The sequence below is a fragment of the Haliaeetus albicilla genome, chromosome 23 (genome assembly GCF_947461875.1).
Source record: "Haliaeetus albicilla chromosome 23, bHalAlb1.1, whole genome shotgun sequence".
Classification (NCBI taxonomy): Eukaryota; Metazoa; Chordata; class Aves; order Accipitriformes; family Accipitridae; genus Haliaeetus; species Haliaeetus albicilla.
Window position 1 is genome coordinate 15,304,203 of NC_091505.1, and position 19,757 is coordinate 15,323,959.

The window sequence follows — 19,757 nt, forward strand, 5'->3', positions numbered from 1 at the left end:
AGACAGATGGATGGAGCCCCAGGCTGGCAACACAGTCCCTCTGCCTCACTGGGCTTCCCACCCTGCCCCAAACCTGGCAGGCAATGGGCTACCCCACTGCTGTGCAGGGACAGCCCAGCCACCGCGCACGGCACCGTGGGGCTCTCCGACACCCTGTGCCCCATAGCATCCCATGCTGCTGGGCCACTTTGCAGCATTCTGCACCATGGCAGTGCCAACTTGCATCTCACATCCCCATGATGCTGCCATGCACCCTGTGGCATCCCACACTGAGGGGTCACCCCACACCCTCCCGTGGGGCAGCGGGGCACCCCGGTCCTGCAATCAGAGTGAAGGGTTCACCTTTGGGGCCCTTCATCAGGTTGACCTCCATGATGGTCTCTGGCGGGGGCTGCCGGCGGCGCACCACAAGCCGCACCACGGGGCCCGCTTCCTTCAGGGCCTCCACAGCTTTGCTGTGCACCACCTCGGAGACGTCCACGTCGTTCACCCGCAGCACGCAGTCATTCACCCTGTGGGCACAGGGTGGCCCTGAGCTCCCCTCGGAAATCACCAGCTTGTACCACCCTCCTCTGGACACCTCTGCCACCCTCCTCCAGCCACGCGGACCCTTGTGTGAAGGAAAGCTGCTCAAGCTGGCCAGATCCTGCCCTGCTAGGGTGAGAGCAGGGTCCCTTCTGAAGAGAGAGGCAGTGGGGTTGGTCCCCACGGTGTGAACCTGGTGGAAATGGGAGATGAGGGGAAAGGGTGGATTGTGCCCCAGGCTGCAGGCGGAAGCATGGGAGCTGGAGCCTGGCATAGGGAAGGGAGGAGGGGTGGCTGCAGACAGGAGGCTGGTGGCTGGGGACCGTGGGCATCCCTGCATTGAGGGGACCTGGCTGGGGGGAAGGGACCAGGGAGGGCCAGGGACCATGGCAGGGTAGGGGGGCAGGAGCTGCCTAGTGGGTCCCTGGGGAGATTCTGGGTAACACCCTGATGGGGCTGCTGCCCTGGCTGGGTACTCACCCCAGACGGCCATCCATGGCTGCTGCTCCCCCAGGGATGATTTTGGTGATGAAGATACCCGGGTCATCTGGAATGTGGGGGTTGTCGATTCCTCCTGCTATACTGAAGCCAAGGCCGGAGTTACCCTGCAGAAAATCAAACACTGCGTCTTTCCCCCATGGGCAACCACTTGCTGCCGGACCTCCTGAAGCAGTTCCCCCTCTAGCCACGGCTGCCCGGGGTGTGGGAGCCCTTACAGCATCTGTTGCACCCCAGGGTGCCCGGCTCAGGGGGCAGAAGGATGCATGGCCAGAGAGGAGGCCAGTGCTCATCAGCCGAGGCGCTCGGTGCAGCAGCGCAGAGCACCGAACAGATGGAGCGGGAGAGTGGGAGCTGCTGAGGACCTCCCTTGCCGCCGCGTCTGCACCGAGAGACTCTGAGGCAGGCGGCAAGCTGGAGGAATAGGGGGTGGTCCTTGGTGGAGAAAACCTCCCCTTGCTGGCTGCTCCCCAGGAGGAGACACTGATGCTGCAGCCCGCACAGAACAGCCAGTCTTGTGCCAGTCACTAGCATCCCACCCCTGCCCCCTGGGATGCAGCCCCCAGCAAGGAGCCAAGCCAGGGACCAGCAGTGCTGATGCCAAAATTTGCAGGATTGGGTGGAGGGGACTGTCATAATGGAGCAGGGTATCCAGTTCTGCCTCCTCTTCCTCCCAGACATGCTTTGAGCATCACTTGAGCTTCATCCTGCTGAAGTCTACTCGGGGGAAATGCAGGGGCTGTGCCACATCTCCAGCTCCATCTCGGCAGCATCCCAGGATGAGCAGCCGTGGCCCTGCACCGCCTCTCCTGCTTGCAGGATCCCCATTAGTGGCACACTCACAGGTGCTGCTTCCAGCTCCGTGCTTGATGCAAGTGGACAATTCCTGCTTTTTCTGCTCTGCCTTGAAAATCAGATGGCTCCTTGCCTTGTTTTCTCATGCGGAAGAGCTGACACTTAGTCACATCCTATTGTGCCCGCCTCTTTCGTACACAAACAGGCTGGGGCCAAGCGCTCTAGCGGCTGCCCACGGCCCCAGTGCTCAGCGTTAGGTGATGGGGAGCTCTGCCCTTCTGGGGGACCTGTGGCCAGGAGGGCCACACCAGAGGTCAGGCTCCCTGGGACCATCTAGCACCGCAGCCAGCTGGGGCTTGCGCTTCTCCCCAGCAGTTTGGGATCAGCATCAGCTCTTGCAGCAACGCAGAGGTCTCTGCTCTGACTTTATGCCATACATGACACAGCAGGCGGTATCTCTGGGAGCCACCAATGCCTCTCACTATGCAACGCTTCCAGATGCTCTCCTGCTGGCTGGGATTTGGCCGGCATGTGACAAGGAGGCACTAAATGGTGAAAGGTCTGAGGCCGGTCTCCTTTCTCTAAGCTGGATTCTGGTGTACCCCGTGCCCAGCTCAAACAAGCTGCTTACTGTCACCAGAGACCCAGCCAGGCCCCAGCAAGGCAGGTGACACTGTGCAAAATGGTCTCCAGCCATTCATTGTGCCTGTCTGGAAGGGTATGCTCTGATGCTAGCTACAAAACCTGGAAATGATCCAGGAGGTCTTTAATTTTATTTTGATAAACCTTGAAATGGAGTTCAAGGGATTTCTTAGCTGGCATCAGGGTTGATATAGACACAGGGGCAGCTCCTGCTGTGGACATATGTATGGTGGGTAAACCCAAAGCCATGTCCCTCTGCAGACAGTGTTTCCTCAATTACTGCCCCCAAAACACTGCTGCATTTGCCCTTGTCTTTACAATGAGGATTAATAACAGTAACAGACCAGCAATTCTGGGGTACACTGAGGTCATCTCTGGGAGCCAAACACCCCAGCAAGGAGACAGCCTCACCCACAGGCACCAGGGTGCTTCTCCTGCAGTAAGACAGGGCTGTTGGATCCCACTGGGGACCAGGTGAAGGGGAAGGACATGGGTATGGCCCATGCTGGCCCTGGCTGCTAAGCACTGAAATTCCCTCATGGTTTCTCACTGCTGGAGAGGGAATAGCTGCCTGAGGCTTTGAAATGGGGGCAGCAATGAGTGCTGCCTCTCCATGCGACCCTGCCAGCTCCCCCCGACTCCCGCTGTGGGCCGAGGACAGAGGATGCTCTGAAGAATCCCTGAAAACAAGGCTTTTGCCTCTAAATTGGGCCTGGAGTGAGAAGCACTCAGCCCAAAAAGGAAGCATCTCCTGGGCTGGTTTCGTCAGCCACGCTGGGGAAGCGGTGGGTGAGGCGGCAGCCCCAGATAACCTTCCGTCCACCCACCTCCATGATGCAGAGCCAAGGGGAGGAGGGAGATGACTAAAGGCAGAGAGGAACAGAAAAACGAGTGATGCGTCTTCCCCTGCGATGCTGGCCACGTGGCGAGGCCGAGCAACCCGGCACGTCAGCGAGGAGGAGGCAAGGTGTGCCACGGAATGCTGCAGCCATCCCCCCGCCCCAGCCATCCCCACTCAGCAGGGCTGTTCCCACCTCTTGGGGTAAATCTTGGGCCAGCTTCTCCCACTCCTTTGCCATCCTTCCATCCCTGCCACTCCCTGGGCACCAGAGGAAAGCCCTCCCTGCCCTGTGTGGTGCTGGCTCACCCCTGGATAAGCCTCATCCATGGGAGGAGCTAATTTTAGCCATGGCCAGTGTGGTGCACACCATCAGCTCTGTGTTGCCAACAGACAAGAAAAGGCTTGAGCAGCAACTCCCCCCATTGTGGTCTGGTTTACCAGAAAACTGTCCTTGCTGCTTAGCATCTCCGGGCTGTGTACCTGGGAGTGATGGGGAGTCCAGTGATGGAGACGCATCGGTCCCCCATGCCCGGCTGTGGGGTGCACCTGCCCACGTGCCTGCATGAGCAGAGCTTCCTGCACCTCCATTTTCCGGCAAAGGCAGTGACAAAGAGCCTCCCTCCCAGCTCTGTGCTGGTGGGTTTGTGGGGGCGAGGGTGTGAATGAGGGAGGCGAGGGAGAAGCCCCTCCTCCCTCCCTTCTGGAGGGGTCTGCAGGGGTGGGGGGGGCAGCAAGCCCACCTCTCCCTGTGCTGTGGGGGCCATGCAGGGAAGGCAAGCGTGACACCCCCAGAAGCCTCTGGAGAGAGCGGGGAGCAGAGACCAACCTCTCCCATCAGCTGGCGTGGGGATGCAAGGGGTGCCGGCTGCACCGGTGGGAGGGCGAGTGGGAAGAAGCAGCAAAGGCTGCTGGCGGGTGAGTAAAGAGCACTTACCCTTTCCAAGACGATCTCCTCATATTTGAACATCCCATCACTGCCGTTCACCTGGGGAGAGGGAGACAGCAGGTTACGGCTCTGTGCCAGTCCCAGGGGGATTTGCTTTTCCCCTCTGATAGCTAAATATTGAGAATGCAACCTAAAAGCTGCTGAAAAAAACTTAAACGCAATCGCTCAAGCCTGCCCTGAAATTAAACCGTGCACTGCTTTGCTTTTCTTTCTGGGCATGAGCCAAAGCCCACTGACTTTAATGCACTTCAGCGCAAAGCCTTTATTCTCCCGGCTCATTTCTTCAGCCATGAAAAGGAACACAACCAAAGGCACAAAAAGAAATAATGCTTTTGTTACACAGCATGTAATTAACCTTGGGAATTCACTGCTGCAGGAAGGGGTCGGTCCATTTAAAGCAAAAAAAAATGTCTGTACATAATAACATAATAAACACCTTTAGCAGCTTATATCTTTTAAATCTTTTAGTAGCATGACTGTGTTAACAGGGAATTCAGAATAATGTATTCTACCAAATTAGTTGGGTTCATAGGAAACGAGGTGCGAGTGTGGGCCACAGTAAGAGGGGAAAACATTGTGATGCCCTTATATAAAAAAAAATGGTGTAGCCTGTCTCAATGCTGTAAACCATACTGATCCCCATGCTTAAAAATCTCCCATACCCAGAGTGTCAAAACAGGGCTCTGGGAAACATAATAGCCTGAAACAAAAGGGCTGCAACTGTAGGCTCAAAAATAAGAAAAGGTAAATGTACAGGTCAAAAACTTCCATTTTCCCCATAAGCAACAAGGCACAGGAAAATCAGGCAGCAGTTTCACTCCAGGTCATCAGGATCAGGCCATAAACAGCTGCCAAGGTCTAAAATTTAGCAAGATTTGCAAAGCAATTGGATATGGAAACATCCAGAGCTGTTACACTCAACAGCAACAGTTTTAGAGAGGACTGGACTCAACCTACAATTTGAGTCACTCTGGGAAACAAGGGACAGGATGCAGCAAGGTCTGCACGGCATGGCAGAGGCAGCGGGACCAGGGCGGCGGGGCTCAGCAGGCAAACGCCTCTCCCATCATGCAGCCCTGCCTCTGCCTGCGGCCCCTGGACAACATGCAGGGCTCCTCATGTGGATTTTACATCCACCATTAATTGGTGGCTTGTGGACTGTATGGAGCCACTTTCTGTACACACTCCGTAACCCAAACTGGAGCTGCTGTGGCTTTGTTTGGACACAGGTCCCCTTCTCTGGCACCAGCGTGCCGGTTGTGTCCTGCTTGCCCAGCTCCCTGCTATCCGCTCCTGTGGAGGCACAGCCCAGCCATCCTGCAAAACCCCACAGTGCTGGGTTGTTAGATGTAGAGGACAGCAAACATCATTTATGCTAAAGCCATCATCTGACACCATGGAAGGAAACTCAGTGAGATAGCTGTAAGGCCCTATTTATAGGTAGGAAGAGGAAACAGGAGTTTTTCTAAGTGGGAATAATCACGTGCCCGGGTGGAAGAGCAGTTCTGCATGCCAGGATCTAGGATGGGGCTGTGCCACCTGTGACACTCACATCCTTACCCCCTGCCTGGTTCAGCCCTGGTGAGGCCAAAGCAATCCCACACCCTGTTGTGGGTACCGTGCTTCAAGAAGGATGATGTTGGGGAGAGTCCGGAGTGGAGAGACAGGATGGAGCCTCCAGGGAACACAGGCTGAGAGGGTTGTCCCTCCTCAGATGTGCTCCATGCCTGGTGCCTCTCAACCGTGGGAAGATTTCAGGGCACATTTTGGGGTTGAGACATCCAGATGCTCTAATATTAGGATGCTCTGATCCTCCCAGCACATTGGGAAAGGCTTTGGTCAGCTCTTGAACAGGACCCCTCTGCAGAAAAGCACCAGGAGTGGTGGGATTAACCCACAGCAGGATCCCCGACAGCCTTGTCGGGACAGGGACATGTGGCTGATGCCACCTCCTGCCACAGCACCGCCCTGGGCCATGCTCCCACAGGCAGGTGGGGCATCGCTTCCCTCACCACAGGCTCCCCCTCTGCTACGGATCGCCCTTCCCTCTTCGTGTCCTACCATACTGACTAATCCTGAGGGGAGCCGGCTTACTGGCCCATGCCGCCCTCGCAGCCTCCCTCGCCACAGCCTCCGGGCTCATCTCGTCTCCGCAGTTGGTAGCCTGGTGCGTGGGGCGCGGCGTCGCCTCTCCCCGGCTTTCCAGCAACTCGGATTCCTGGCACCCTTCGCTACTACACACATTGTCCTCTCTGCTTTGGCATTCAACACAGTTGCCACACAGCCAGCCATATGCACACCCACGGCTGCAGAGGAACAGCACATACATACCTACAGGATGGGGATGTGCAGAAAACTTTGACAATCTGTGAGCCGCGGAGAGAGCCAGCAGCGCGCGAGACCCGCCAAGCAAGCGGCCGCTGCTTGCAAGCACCCGGGGCTCAGAGACACCCCGGCATGCAACCCCATCAGGCACCCTGCTGCCAGGCAGGTGAGTTTGGGGTATCCCTGCTCTGCAAATCTCAGGGCTGCCAATGCTGAGCAGTGTTTTGCATTGCTCCCTGAAAGCAAGCGGTGTTGGTTTGCGCCCAGCGTGGTGTGTGCTGGGAGCAGCCTGCTCCGGCCTTGCATGCTGGGGTCAGCCAGGCCTGACCATGAAGTTTTAGATCTGATTATATTTCCAAAATCCATGCAACAGAAAGCCAGTTAATCGCATAAGGAAGCCAAATGGAGAACTTAATATATACCATGTAACCAAGGGAACAAGCCAACAAAGCAAACATTCCAGCGTCGGAAAATTGAATACCAGTCACTCACTGACGGCAAAACCTCCCCATGGCACCCACTGGAGCTGCTGTGACCTGGCTTTGCTGCAGGCTGTTCCCACTCTCCTTCACCAGTGCCCTGTGCTCCTCCCCAGCTCCTGTTTGGGACCATCTCAGTGCTACGGGCTTGGTGGGGAGATGCCTGGGTCCACTGCACCTGGGCAAGGAGAGCACACCCCACCCTGCTCCCGCCTCTCCATGTAATGCCTGCAGAGCCAATGGGGGTGTCGGGCGTTAATTAGCTGTTCCCAGCTTATCCTGATCCTAAGCACTGTCTGATTTCTCATGGAAAAGAGTAAGGGTATTTTTTTTCCAAGCCCTTCCCACACAATAAGCTCACCTGAGAGCTCAGGAAGAGGCCCCCTTCACTGGCCTTCACTTCCTTTTCGTGTTTTGAGCAGCAAGGAAATAGTTAGCGATGATGACATTTAAATCATCAACAGAAGGCTGCAGAGTTAACACTCATTTGATAAACAGAAGAGCACACACCTTCCAGAGCTACTGCAAGCTGTCTGCCGGCTCCGCCGGCCAACACCACACCAGCGCACGTGGAACGCACTTTGCAATTTGCTAGAGAGTCAGGATTTGGGGTTTTTGAATTTTTTAAAATAAAAAAAGGGGGGCAATTTAGGAGACTAAGATGGGGTTCCTCAAACTCAACCCAAATAGCCCACCAGACTGCAAGAGGAACTAACCTACAGGAAGGATAATACTGCCTGCAGCCACTTTTGGAGGAGTATCTAGGACATATCTTGTGGTTAGGACGCGATGGGGACAGGCACTGGGACTTGGTGGTGGAGCAGCCGTGTACCGACATAATGAAAAGAGTGAAGGCTGGAGAGTCAGCCCTCGGCGGTGCCAGCCGGACCTGGGGGACGAGGGCGCCTGGCGATGCCCCACACCTGCCCCAGCAAGGGGAAAGGAGAGCAGCCCCTGCTGGGGCAGCGGGTGTGATGGGCACCTCCCCGCTGGCACAGGCACGGGTAGTGCTGGCAAGTGAGAGCTGTCTCTGCCTGCACATGGCAGGGGGCCCAGAGAAAATAGGTCAAGAGCTCCCTCCCTTCACCTCCCTGCATCCACGCTGTCTTGACGCAGCACCAAGACCTACCAACTCGCTTCCAGCTAACCCCTGGCCTCAACCCCCTTGCATGAGTTGCCCACGGTGTTGGCCCTGTGCTCAGAGTAAATAAATGCCGTATTTCTGGCCAGCCTTTTGCCAGAGGGTCACAGAGATGAGTCTGCTGAGCTTGGGCAGAGGGAAGGGGTTTGAAGCCTGACAGCCCCAGCACACAGCTGGGAGGGCTCCGCAGCCGCGCCATCTGTGGGAACTGGCAGTGGGACATTCCACCACCAGCGCTTGGGACCAAAGTGTGAGGGTGGCAGTTTAGTTTTGATTTTTTCTGGTTTTTTTCAGGCTTAAAAGCAAGTTTTGCCCTGCTCAAAGGCACTGGACCATGGTGGCCATCTCTGCTGCACTCCACCAGTGACCGTGGCTGGGGCCCCTGGCAGCAGAGTCAGCGCTGCACAAGGAGGTTGCCTCTGTGCTCACTGGTGGCAGAGCCCGGAGCTCCCATGGTGCTCACTGACCAGGATCAGGCCTGGGAAGCACTTGGCTTCCTCAGACCTGGCTTCTAGAGGCTGAGGAGGTGGTGGCACCTCACTGCCAGGCAGTGGGGCACCAAAGGAAGGCTCCAAGGACCCAGGCTATGAAATCTTCAACTCCTCAAGGACTTTGGAGTGACCTACCCTGCTCACTTTGTGACTGCCTGGCAGCAGTCACCTGTGCCCTGGACAGCAAGAAGTTGTTTCAGCTTCAGAGACACAGCTCTGAAACGCAGAGACCCCATCTGCCATGGGAACTGTGCTTTGGATGCTCCATCTCCCTGCTATGGACCTGCTGGGCAAAATAGACCAAGGGGTGAAACTGTGAGGAACAACCTGGAGCTGGCATGGGTAATCCCCCCTGGCTCCTGTCCTTACCTTTCAAGGAATGCTTTTACTACAGCAGGAATTTTATAAGGATTTATTTGGGGTTTTACACCCTGGGGGTGCTGGGCTCTGCACAAGCTGCAGGCAGCAGAGCTGAGCCCCGGCCCCGGTGGTGAGTGGGACCCGGTGCTGCAGCTTGTACTTTACAGTGCTGCTGGTGCCACATGCTCTTGGGGATGGAGGTGGGTGGACAGAGGGATTGAAATGTGGAGAAGACTTCTTGATAAACAGCCGGGGCCAAATTCAGCCCAGCAGCTAGTCCAATGCAATCAATGGAGCTAGAACAGGAAGGAACCAGACTACATCCATCTGTTTATCATTAAGGAAAGCATTGAATAGTTAAGTAATTAAAGACTGGAAGATGTGACTTTAACCCTTCCAAATACATACTGTACCAACAGGCTTCAGCTTTCAGGTTTGTAAAAAACCATGCTTCCAGATTTGCCATTTTGGTGTGCTCTTCTGCAGCAAGCCCTGGTGTGGCTCCTTTGCTGACCTGGGAAACGGCCAAATGGGAGGTTTTGGGGTGTTTTCCCTGGAGCCTGAGGAGCCCAGCACCCCAGAGAAGGAAAGGATGGAGCAGGGCTCATTTCTGTGTTGGTATGATATGAAGTAGAAGGCAAGAGGGTTTCCAGGCTGGAGGCTGAGAGGAACCAAAGTCAGGTGTCTCCCCTGCCCTGGGCACGGGCCCCTCCGGGCACCCCGCTGGTGGCACATGCCTGGGCATGGGGCTGGTGGTCCCTGCTCCGCCCAGCAGACAACAGCCACAACCTGCGCCTTCCTTTTGACCACCACAGGACAGTTCCCCCCTGGCATGTGCTGCTGGGGTTGGTGGATGGATAGACTGCCATCCCCAGGGTGATGCTGGTGCCTGCCAGGGGTGCAAAGCACCCCACAAAACCCAGCCAAACCCACCCCAGGGGCTGCAGGAAGGCATCTCCCACCCAGCACAGCAAGAAGGAGCTGTAGCCAAGGCACAGGGAGAAGGGGCAGATGGGGATGTGGAGCTAACGAGGTGGAAGGAAAGGGGCGGGAGGGATATGGAGTTAATGAGATGGGGTAGGGGGAGGCAGCCAGGAGGGCAGGAAAGTGTCATGCACTGTAATGGGAGGAGGCGGCCGCTGGCCCCATGGGCGGGCTCCCTGCTGCTGGCTTCTGCAGGGCTTGGGAGCCTGCCTGGGGTAACAGAGCCTGTCCTTGGCCCTTGGGCTCACCTCTCACTGCCCTTGGGCACACAGGCAGGGAGGAGTGACAGGCACGGCTGGAGCCTGGCGAAGGATGTGGCGCTGGTGGCTGCAATGGTGAGCAGGCAGTGTTCCTCCAAGGGAGGGAGGGTACAAAACAGATGTGAAAGCAGACTTTCTATCCAGGAATACCTCCCTGCCCTGCCCACAGCACACCCCTCACTTGCCTCAGTCCAACTTTGCGGTGTGTCCTTCCCTTCCAGGAGACATCGCCCTTTTTCCAGTTCCCTGTAGAACGGCACCAGGCAGGTGAGTGCAGAGAGCAGGCTGCAACATGGCACTGCCTTGCAGCTGGGGTGCCCAGCACACTGCGAGAAGCCTCCAACCCCACAAACACCCTGCCATGCCATGCATTTGGAGAAGGAAACCTTTGGGGACAGCAACTGTCTTCTGCCACGTTCATACAAGGCTGCTGGACCCAGGACCACCACACAGAGAGGCACCACCGCCTTCCTCCCCAGTGCCAGGTTGCTTTGGTTCAGCACCCAAGGCATCATTAAACCGTACAGCCAGGGTGGCAGAGGTCTCAGCTGGTCTTCCCTTCCTTTTCATAGCTCTGCTCAACCAGCCCAGCACAGCTCTGATGCACACTGACCCCACCACAGGCTGTGGGCTGAGATCTAAGGATGGTTCAACCACCAGAAGTCACCTGCAGCCCTCCACCATGACTCCAAAGACAAACCAACCCCACCTCTGAGTCCTGGTGCCACTTCATTAATGTGTAAGGCAGCTGAAATTTGCTGCATCAGAAGAAAACCAGGTGCAAAGCACCCAGCCCTGGCAAGCTGTCAACTGAGCTCCCTTTGGGGGAAAAAAAGGGGAGCACCCCACAAGCACAGAGCCAGTGCTGCAGAAATCAACGCTGGCCACCCTGCTCCGTCCATCCCCCCCAGCAGGAATGATTTGCAAATGTTCTGGGAAGGGATGCAGCCGTGCGCAAACCCCCTCTGCAACAAACCAAGGAGGATTAGCTTTATACTACACCAAGAGTGCCAAATGCACTGTGGCTGCAAACACAGTTACCAAGCACTGCTCAGCTGCTGGCAGCCTTCACTGGGAGAGGAGCAGCATCTGATGGGTCCTGCTGCCCTGAGGACCAGCAGGTGCAATGCCAGCAAGCGCCTGGAGAGCCCTGCCTCCCTCCTGAGGGGCCACGGCTGCCAAAGGGGGCTGAGGCAGCGCAGGAAGGTAAGGGATGCCCCAGCAGAGCCTCACAGCCACTCTGCATGGGACACTGAGGAAATGGCTGTGTTGGTAATGCTGAACGCAGACAGCCCAGCTCCCCTGCTCCTCTGATGCCTGCTTACCCCACAGTGTGCCCCTCTGAGTGCCTCCTGCCTTGTACCCTTCCTGTGCTGGAGTCCCCACCATCACTTGCTGCTAGCCTTGGCTCTGTTCGGCATCACCCAGCCCCAGTGAGGTTTGGGGGCGAGATGTGCTGTGGGGACATGGCACAGGAATCGGGCTCCTCTGCCACCTCACCAGGGACCTTCTTGGGCTGGAGGAGCCTCTCCTGCGCTGCCAGGCAGGGAAAATGCACCACTTGTTCAAAGGAAGCAAAACAAAACCAGGAGACTTACAGAGAGCCCTTGTTCCAGCGAGTCTGTGTTCACGATAATGGGAGCAGGGTTGGCCTGTGAGGAGACAAAAGTGGGATGTCACCAAGTTAAGCAATGAACCCAGCCCTTCGTGGTGCACTGTCTCTCCCCTGGCTATGCCACCACAGACCCTCGGGGCCAGGCAGAAGAGAGTAATTCGGGAAGGGCTCTGCTTTTGTCCCTCCTCCAGGTGCACAACAGCCCTAGGACAGGAGCAGGGCCACAGCATGGCTCTTGGCATTGGTCCCCTCCTCAGGCCTGGTGTGTCCCAAACACCCCATGGCCTCAGCTACTGGGAAGGAGACAGGGAAGGCGGAAACTCTCCCAGCCTCGGGCCAGAATTCCACCAGCACCAAAATTTACTTGCAATTCGCATTACTGAGGGGTTAGGAAATAGAAGGAGGGATATATTGCCAGCAGGCCAGCCCTGAGGCCTTCAGGCACACTCCAGTAGCTGCTGCTGCCCCTCCTGAGCATGGGGCCACCACGCCCCGGGGGAGGTGGCAGCGTTTGATCCCTCATCCTCGTTACCCCTGGGGTAAACCCTCTGCTCGGCAGCCTCAGCTCATCCCCCGCACCACCACAAGTATCCCCCCTCTCTTGCAGGGCCCCCCCTAAACCTCTCTCCGGGTGCCCCCCCTCCTGGACTGCCTTCTGCCCATTACCTCGTTGCACACGGTAGGAGGGACACACACGCAGAGGGCAAGCGCAGGCAGGACGAGGCCCTAAAGGGAGGGAGGCTCTCCCGGGAGAAGCTGCAGCGCCGGTGGCCGAAGGGCCGGGGGCGGCCGGGGGCCCCGAACGCCGCCCGCGGGGTCCCGCCGCGCCGGAGCTGTCCAGCGCCGCAACCTCCTGAAGGCGCGGTGCCCCGCGGAGCGCGCAGCGCAGCCCCTGCCCCCGGGAGCAACCCCTGCGGGCGCGGCTGCTGGGGCAAGGCACCCGGGGAAGGCGTTTGTCTCTGAGCGGGAGCGTGAGGGAGAAGCGGCAAAGAGTGAGAAATTTCAGATTAATTACAAGGCCGACGTTCCTCGCCCGCACGTGGCAGCGAGTGGCGCAAAACCTGGAAGGTCAGGGGCGAGTCGGGATTTGCATCATCGTTCCAAGGCTCGTGTGGAGAACAACAGCCAGAGCGAGACAGGGAAACGCTAAGAGACACGAACTACAAGGGGAGGTGAACGGGTGAACGCTCCGCCTTAGGGCATCAGAAACATCAGTCAGGGTCAGGAGCAAGCAAGTCAAGGTGTGGGCTGGTGCAGCAATTAACAGGAACCACTGTCTGTCCAGTAACGCGGGTGGTTGGATTGCACAGCCCAATGGCCTCTGTGAGGCTGTGATATCTTCACAGGAGCAGGCTACCTCCTCATTGCCCTCCTCTGGGTTTATATGCCCCCGACAGAAACCAACCTCCTCTCATAACCCAGCATGGCAGTCCCTACCATCTCCTGTTTCAGTTGATCGTATTTCTTGACTTTCCACTCTCCTCATTTTGTAGGTGGGAGAGTTAGGGGTCAACCGGATTATGGTTTAAATCTTGCCCTGAAATGTTCTGCTCTCCTATGGATGGAGCAGGAGGTAGTTAATTTGATTTATTCAGCTGCTTTCTGATCTTTCCTGCAGCTGTAACTATTGGTTACAAAACCCTAGTTTTTATGGCAATTAATTCTCTAGCTCAGGCAAATATGACCACTTCCAAGCACTCCTGCCAAACCCCTCCCCCCCACATAAGAGAATTGCAATTTTCAGGTCCAGTGTCTTGGGATCTCCATAGCCCAGAAGCAATGTTAAGCTGGGAATATCCCCTCTCTGGCAGTACACAGCCCTTGTATTTAATCCAGATAATTTGTGAGATAGCATATATTAAACCTGGCACTGGCTTTTATTAGTCCCCAGTGCAATTCTAGGAAGGGATTCCACATTTCAAGGCAAAAAAGAAGCACTTCTACTGCCAGCAATTAACAAATGATGGATGTTTGAACCTTGATGTGCCAGAGGCCAGCTGTTATTAGATGAGTTTCCAGGAAGGATGCAGAAGAGGCAGCCTAAGTGAATGTAGCCCATCACGTGCCCCATGATTTATGACTTGAATTCAACCCCAGAAATGATGCTTTGGATCCCTCCCAGGGAGAAGTGCTGTGTATGATAATGTTATAGAGGTTTTTGCAGGTCCAGCCTGAGTCCTCCACTGAGCCCCACTGCAGTCTCTTTGTTGAATTACTAATAGCCCACAAATCACGCATCACATTGCCTCGCTCACACAGTGGTGAGGCCTAAGGACATATTTTGTCTAGCCTGCTCACTGCGCACTGAGCATCCTTCGCAGCCATTCCACACTAGTGATTTTTACATCTCAAAATACTGCTAGGAGCACAATTTCCCACTCAGGCTCCAGATGAGACCCAAGAGATGCCGAATGTGAGTGGCTGCTTAAAACAAAGTCACACATGGTCAGGAGGAATTCAGACCAGGAAATCCCCGCTTGCCTCCTGTGGCCAACTATTCCAGCTACTACAAGAAATGTGTTTGGACATTAGCTCCGACTTCCACTTGCAAACATTCCAACATTTGCACCTTGCCTGTTCTACTGCAGAGTCATACAAGATCTAAGACTCAGAAATAAGCAGAGGGCCTGAAAATGAAAAGCCTCTGCTTCCCTCTGTCAGGCAGGTACATGTACCAAGCCCTCTGCTAGCCAAGGGAGAAGAGAGAACATCATCATTTTTTGCTGGGCAGCAGAAACATGCTGGTGAATTAACCATGCCCTCAATTCTATAGGGAACAGTAAGTAATTTATGCCCTAAGGAGCAAGGGGTTGCTGCATGCATGGAGGAGAAGGAACAGGGCTGTGCATTCAGGTCACATTCAATGGAGGCTGTCAGATCTCTTCCATCTAAGCTGCTTCATCACACTATTGTTATTTACCAAGCCCTGTTTGTGCTTGAGGGGTTTACAAATGGAAAGAGAAGAGGTCCAAGCCCTACGGTGCTCATCCTATGGCAGCAGGACCACCAAAGCCCAGCAGAGCTGGAGGTGTCCTGAACTCTCTCCATCAGGCAGAGGCGCAAGGGGCTGCACAGATCCTTGGGCTCAGCGGCTGGAGGCTGCAGGGAAGGTAGGACTCAAGGAGGACCTTGGGGAGTGAGGGGGGTTGCTGCACACATGCAGAGATTGATCTAGGCACAAAGCCAGCGAGGCAGAGGACAGCTGTTGGGAAAATCTGGGCAGCAACAGGAGTCAAAGGAAATAGCGGTGAAGGGGGATGAGGTTTGAAGGTCAGGATTCAAGAGCTCTCTGGTCTCACAGGGGCTGAGAGAAGCAGAGCCTCGCATTCCCCTGTGTTGGGGCACCAGTGCTCACGCACTACACGACGGTCCCAGTGGCAGCCACAGCCCAGGTGCTAAAGGAGAGGGCAGCAACCTGCCCCATGCAGTCCCCAGTGAGGGCCTGGCTCCCTGCAGGGGCCTGAGGAGAGCCTAGAGCCCGTCTGGGGGCAACTGCCTCCGAGGCTAAAGCCAGAAGGAGGCTGCGGGTCTGCACATAGGGCAGGAGGGACGTCTCCTCCCCAACAGCCCGCAGCCCCCCCCGGCCTGGAGCAATTCCCCTGCAGCATGTGCAGGGAGCAGCAAAACAGCCAGCAGCACTCAGACACACCTCAGGTGTAGGATGTGGCCTTTCAGAAACACCTTTAGATATCACCTCTGGGCAGTCATCTGAGAGGCACTGCCACCATTTGGGCTGTATTTCTAGTGGGTGACTGGCCTCAGCAGCCCAGGGGCACTAACACAGTCACCTGGGGGCAGCCAAGCCCCAGACATCTATAGGTATCACCCTTCACCTCCATTTCTGTTGTCATCTGCTGGGCCAAAGGTAGGAATTGCAAAACATGACGATTTTCCAAAACTTCCAACCAAAAGAAAAGCTGCAATTAAATGCAAACAGAGGAGGTTTGTTAGCTTGCTTCCGAGCTTCGTTAGCTAGCCTTGCCCTGTGGCCTTTCCCCAAGGACTGCTCTCAAGGCTGGCACACGGGAGCTGAGTGGGGAGACTCTGAACTGAAAGTTCAAGATATTCTCTCCAGAGCTGAATTCCTGAAGCTTTGCAACAGCTCCACATCTTCCACAGAGTCAGCATGGGGGCCAGCCCACAGAGGTCAGGAATTAGGTACCTCCTCCAGACAGAATAAATGCGCTGCAGACATCTCAGGCCAATGGCAACAGGATTGAGCCCACATATAAACCCACTTGCATCTTAACTAGCAACAGGACTCAAACAGGAGCCTCCAGACCTGACAAATACCAGGCCTAACACACAGAACTGGTCTCCGCAGGAGGCCAGTGTGCCCTATGTGTCATGGAGTGAGGGATGCGCAGGACAGGTTGACTATTTGTGACTCTGGACTAGCGCATGAGAAGCAAAGTACTAACTTAACTCCATTGTTTCTGCAACTTTCCCAGATTGGATCAGAGTGAAAATTCAATTTGCCTTTTAATAACCTTTGCTTTGTACCGTCCAAGATATAATAGTAACACTCAAAAGGAAATGGCTCTGGAAATAAGTGAAATTTAGTCTTTACATCCTTTTAAAAGCTCTCAGGGCCAGAGGCCAAGCAGGGAGATGCCCAACAGAAGCATCTAAATAGGGTGGACACAGTGGGCTGCTTGTAGCCTGGCTCCATCTGCTTTGATTTTTTTTTTTTTTTTAAGAGTGTTAAACTGTGGAGAAAGCTGTGCATTTACAGCTATGAAAGCAGCTGCTCTGTGGCAGGACCCCACAGTGCTGGGTGCTAGCTGTGAACATGCAGGTACCAGCTCAGGGACGCCGAGGAGTGGTGCAATGCTGCCGTGGCAGCGGTGTCGGCTGCAGGATGCCTGGGCACCAACAGGGTCCCACTGACGGGGCAGGGAGTGGGTTTGCACCAAGCCAATGATTTAATTTCACAGGAATGAGCCCAGGTCCTGCCAGCGTAGCACACACGGCAAGCCTGTGCTCACCGCCACTCACCCTGATAAGCACCGACACGCTCATCTGCTTCACACCAGACTTCCCTGCCCTGCGCACAGACACTGGTTTTCCCAGCGCTGGGGCTGCCTCCTGCACCAACGCAGATCCCAACAAATAGCTGCCAAAAACATCACCTCCCAAAGCAGCTCAGATGACACAGCTCCTCCACAGCAACCTGTGGGCACTTTTGAGGTCAAGGCAGGACAGAAACCTGCTCCTGAGGCTCCCTGCACCAAAGGCAAGGGAGGGGATGAGCCCCAGCTCTGCCCCTGCCAGAGGGCTGGTGCATGGAGTAGAGAGGTGCTGGCAGTGTCCCTCCAGGATGCTCTGAGCCCCCACTCCCGATGCCTGCACGCCTACAGACCCCCTCAGCTTTCACCTGGCCATGTGCAGGGAAGCCACCTCACAGACCTCCCATTAAGAAATGATGCACGACACATCCCTTCCCAGATTGAAGCCTGGCTCCCAGCTGGCCCACAAGATGTAGGGCTTTTCCTACAGCTTAATACCAAATCCATGCTTTGGCCTTCCTATCCCTTCCCTTCTCAAGGGGAGAGGTATCGCACTGCTGCCAGAGGCTGGTCCCCTTCTCACAGCTCCCTGCGCTCACCTCTTTTTGCCTTCACAGGCACTTTACACGGTGGCCAGAGCGGAGGATACTTGGGAACATCAGAGGGCTGCAGAGTTTCAAGGGAGAGCTGCATTCCTCAGGGCTCCCACAGGCTGGGATGGGGAAAGGGAGCAAAAGAAAACTGAGGCTGGAAACTTCTGGAAGCTGAAGAATTTCATGGCCAGAGATGAGTCTCCCTTCCCTTTAACTGGCTGGACAAAATAACTCTCTTTGCATGTTTTCTTACCCACTGCAAGAGCGACCTGGTGGCTGACACTGTTTGGGCAGGGGGAGGCACACACCACCCAACAGTGTGCCTGCATGAAGGGGAGCGACAGGCTGAGCCTGACCCCATGCCTTCCTTTTGCACACCTCAAAACGTGGCATAAACAACATAGGAAATGATGCCAGGGTGGACTATGGAGCTTGCAGGTGCCCAGACACCTCGTGTCGGTCCTGACTAGCCAGGCAGGGCTACTGCCCGTGCCCCTGTGCTTGGCGCCCAGCCAATGTGGTGGCCCGTGGGCAAAAGCAGCCCTCCTCTCCAGGCTGCCTCTGGGAGACATCAGAACTGGGCCCTTTTGGTGGTGTGAGCAGGCTCTGGGGCCACGGTGGCAGAGCCCCTGCCCCTCAGCTGTGCCTCGGCACTGGCTCAAAGCACCACAGCCATCCGGAAACAGGGAACGCAGGATTTGAAAGGTCCCTGGTCACAAGGATCTTTGGCAAAGCTGCTGAAGTGCCCAAAGTGTAATGTGAACACAAGCAGCTACTGAGGGTTTAATCTTTGTTTTGGTGCCTTTTTTTTTTTAAAGAGTAAGCTTAAATAGGGACTGGAAAAAGCCTTCACTCAGTGGAGAAGGAAGAAAGCTTCCCCAAACAGAAGCTCTGTGGAGTCTAAGTTTCCATTTAGAAACCATTAAGGCCAGTGTGTTCATACTTGAAAGTTAGACATCCTGTTCCAGGCTCAGCCCACTAAAATAAGTGACCCAATTTGCAGAGGTGCTGGGCTCCGGTAGCTTCCCTCTGACCTGGTGGTACCAAATAAAATTGACTCAATTCCTTTTTTCACAGGAAGAGTTATTATCATCTGAAAGACTCACACGCTTTTTTCCCCCCCTCTCAGACAAATATATATGTACAGAGAAAAAAAAAAAGAGTGAATAATGGACAGTGTTAAAATAAAGATTTCTTTGGTCCCCGGGATTCAAATATCCTATTTTCTTCTATTCAGTAAGTTCCAGTGCACACCAAGTTACAAAGTGTTAAGAAACATGTTTCTGTGGGACAAAAGCAAACCAAGATCCATCAACAGAGCCTCATACTAAATTCCAGTTAATGCAAAGGTGACAAGAGGGTATTTAGGGCCTGGTCAAGGGTGCCCAGAAGCACAACGTGTCCCCAAAAATAATTACACCCTCTGAGCAGTCCTTCAGCAAGACCCATCCAAGTGAGCTTCTGCAGACTGAACTGTGAACTTCATTTCAAATTCACGTATTCTGAACTTGTTAAACACTGTATTATAAGTTTTCATCCCCAAGTTGCCGATATATGTTCATAGCATATTGTTGGATTTGCAATGAGGGCCCTTGAGGGATCCTTGTACCATCCCATCTTTGCATGTGTTAAAACCAGCTGTGAGCATTAGCACAGCCCATTGCACCTGCAGCACTGGCACGACCTTACAGCAAGCATTAAGCCCATTCCCAAATCACAGCTGCAATGCCGAGCCAGAGACGCACCGTCCCTCCTGCCAGCGTGTGGGGATTGGGATGGCACGCAGAGCCCCCATGCCCCAACTACACCAAGCTCCTCATGTCCCAGTGCAGACTGGTGCTGGACCTGCTCTCTCCCAGGACCCAGAGACCACGGTCTCCTCGGAGAGCATCCTGCATGGGCCTGTGCACTGCAGGCACCGGGCACATAGCCATGTCTGTGGCTGATTACGGCCTGATTAGTCTTAATGACTTCCTCTCTCTAAATGAGCATTCACAGCTAAAGAAGGAGTGGAAGATCCTCTGCTCCCATCATGGCATACAAAGCGCCGAGGGGCTTACCCGAATGAGGCAACCCTCCAGGGACAATGACAGCTTCTCCTTTGCTTCCACCTCCCACCCACCTCTACATCCAGGGTATCCAGACAGGACCTCTGGTACGGCCATCCCCTGGGTTTCCTTCTCATGCAATGTCCCATGGGACCCTCCTACCTCGAGCACACCCTGACAACGGCTGGCAGATCCCCACCGAATC

At 55.2% G+C, this 19,757-nt stretch overlaps 1 protein-coding gene across 10 annotated transcripts in view; it reads right to left on the minus strand.

The window, feature by feature from the left end:
* DLG3 (discs large MAGUK scaffold protein 3) overlaps positions 1 to 19,757 on the minus strand; it is an 81,713-nt gene that overhangs the window by 28,965 nt on the left and 32,991 nt on the right. For 8 of the 10 annotated variants that reach the window (XR_011329501.1, XM_069811346.1, XM_069811345.1 and 5 more), the window contains 4 exons: positions 11,886 to 11,939; positions 4,236 to 4,286; positions 1,006 to 1,130; positions 343 to 512 (listed from right to left, as the gene is read on the minus strand). Coding sequence is in view for 9 of the 10 variants with exons in the window: in XM_069811346.1 (XP_069667447.1) it covers positions 343 to 512; positions 1,006 to 1,130; positions 4,236 to 4,286; positions 11,886 to 11,939 (400 nt within the window). In the remaining variant the exon portion in view is untranslated. The remainder of the gene's footprint in view (positions 1 to 342; positions 513 to 1,005; positions 1,131 to 4,235; positions 4,287 to 11,885; positions 11,940 to 19,757) is intronic. The other 2 variants (XM_069811351.1, XM_069811348.1) reach the window with 1 other exon arrangement.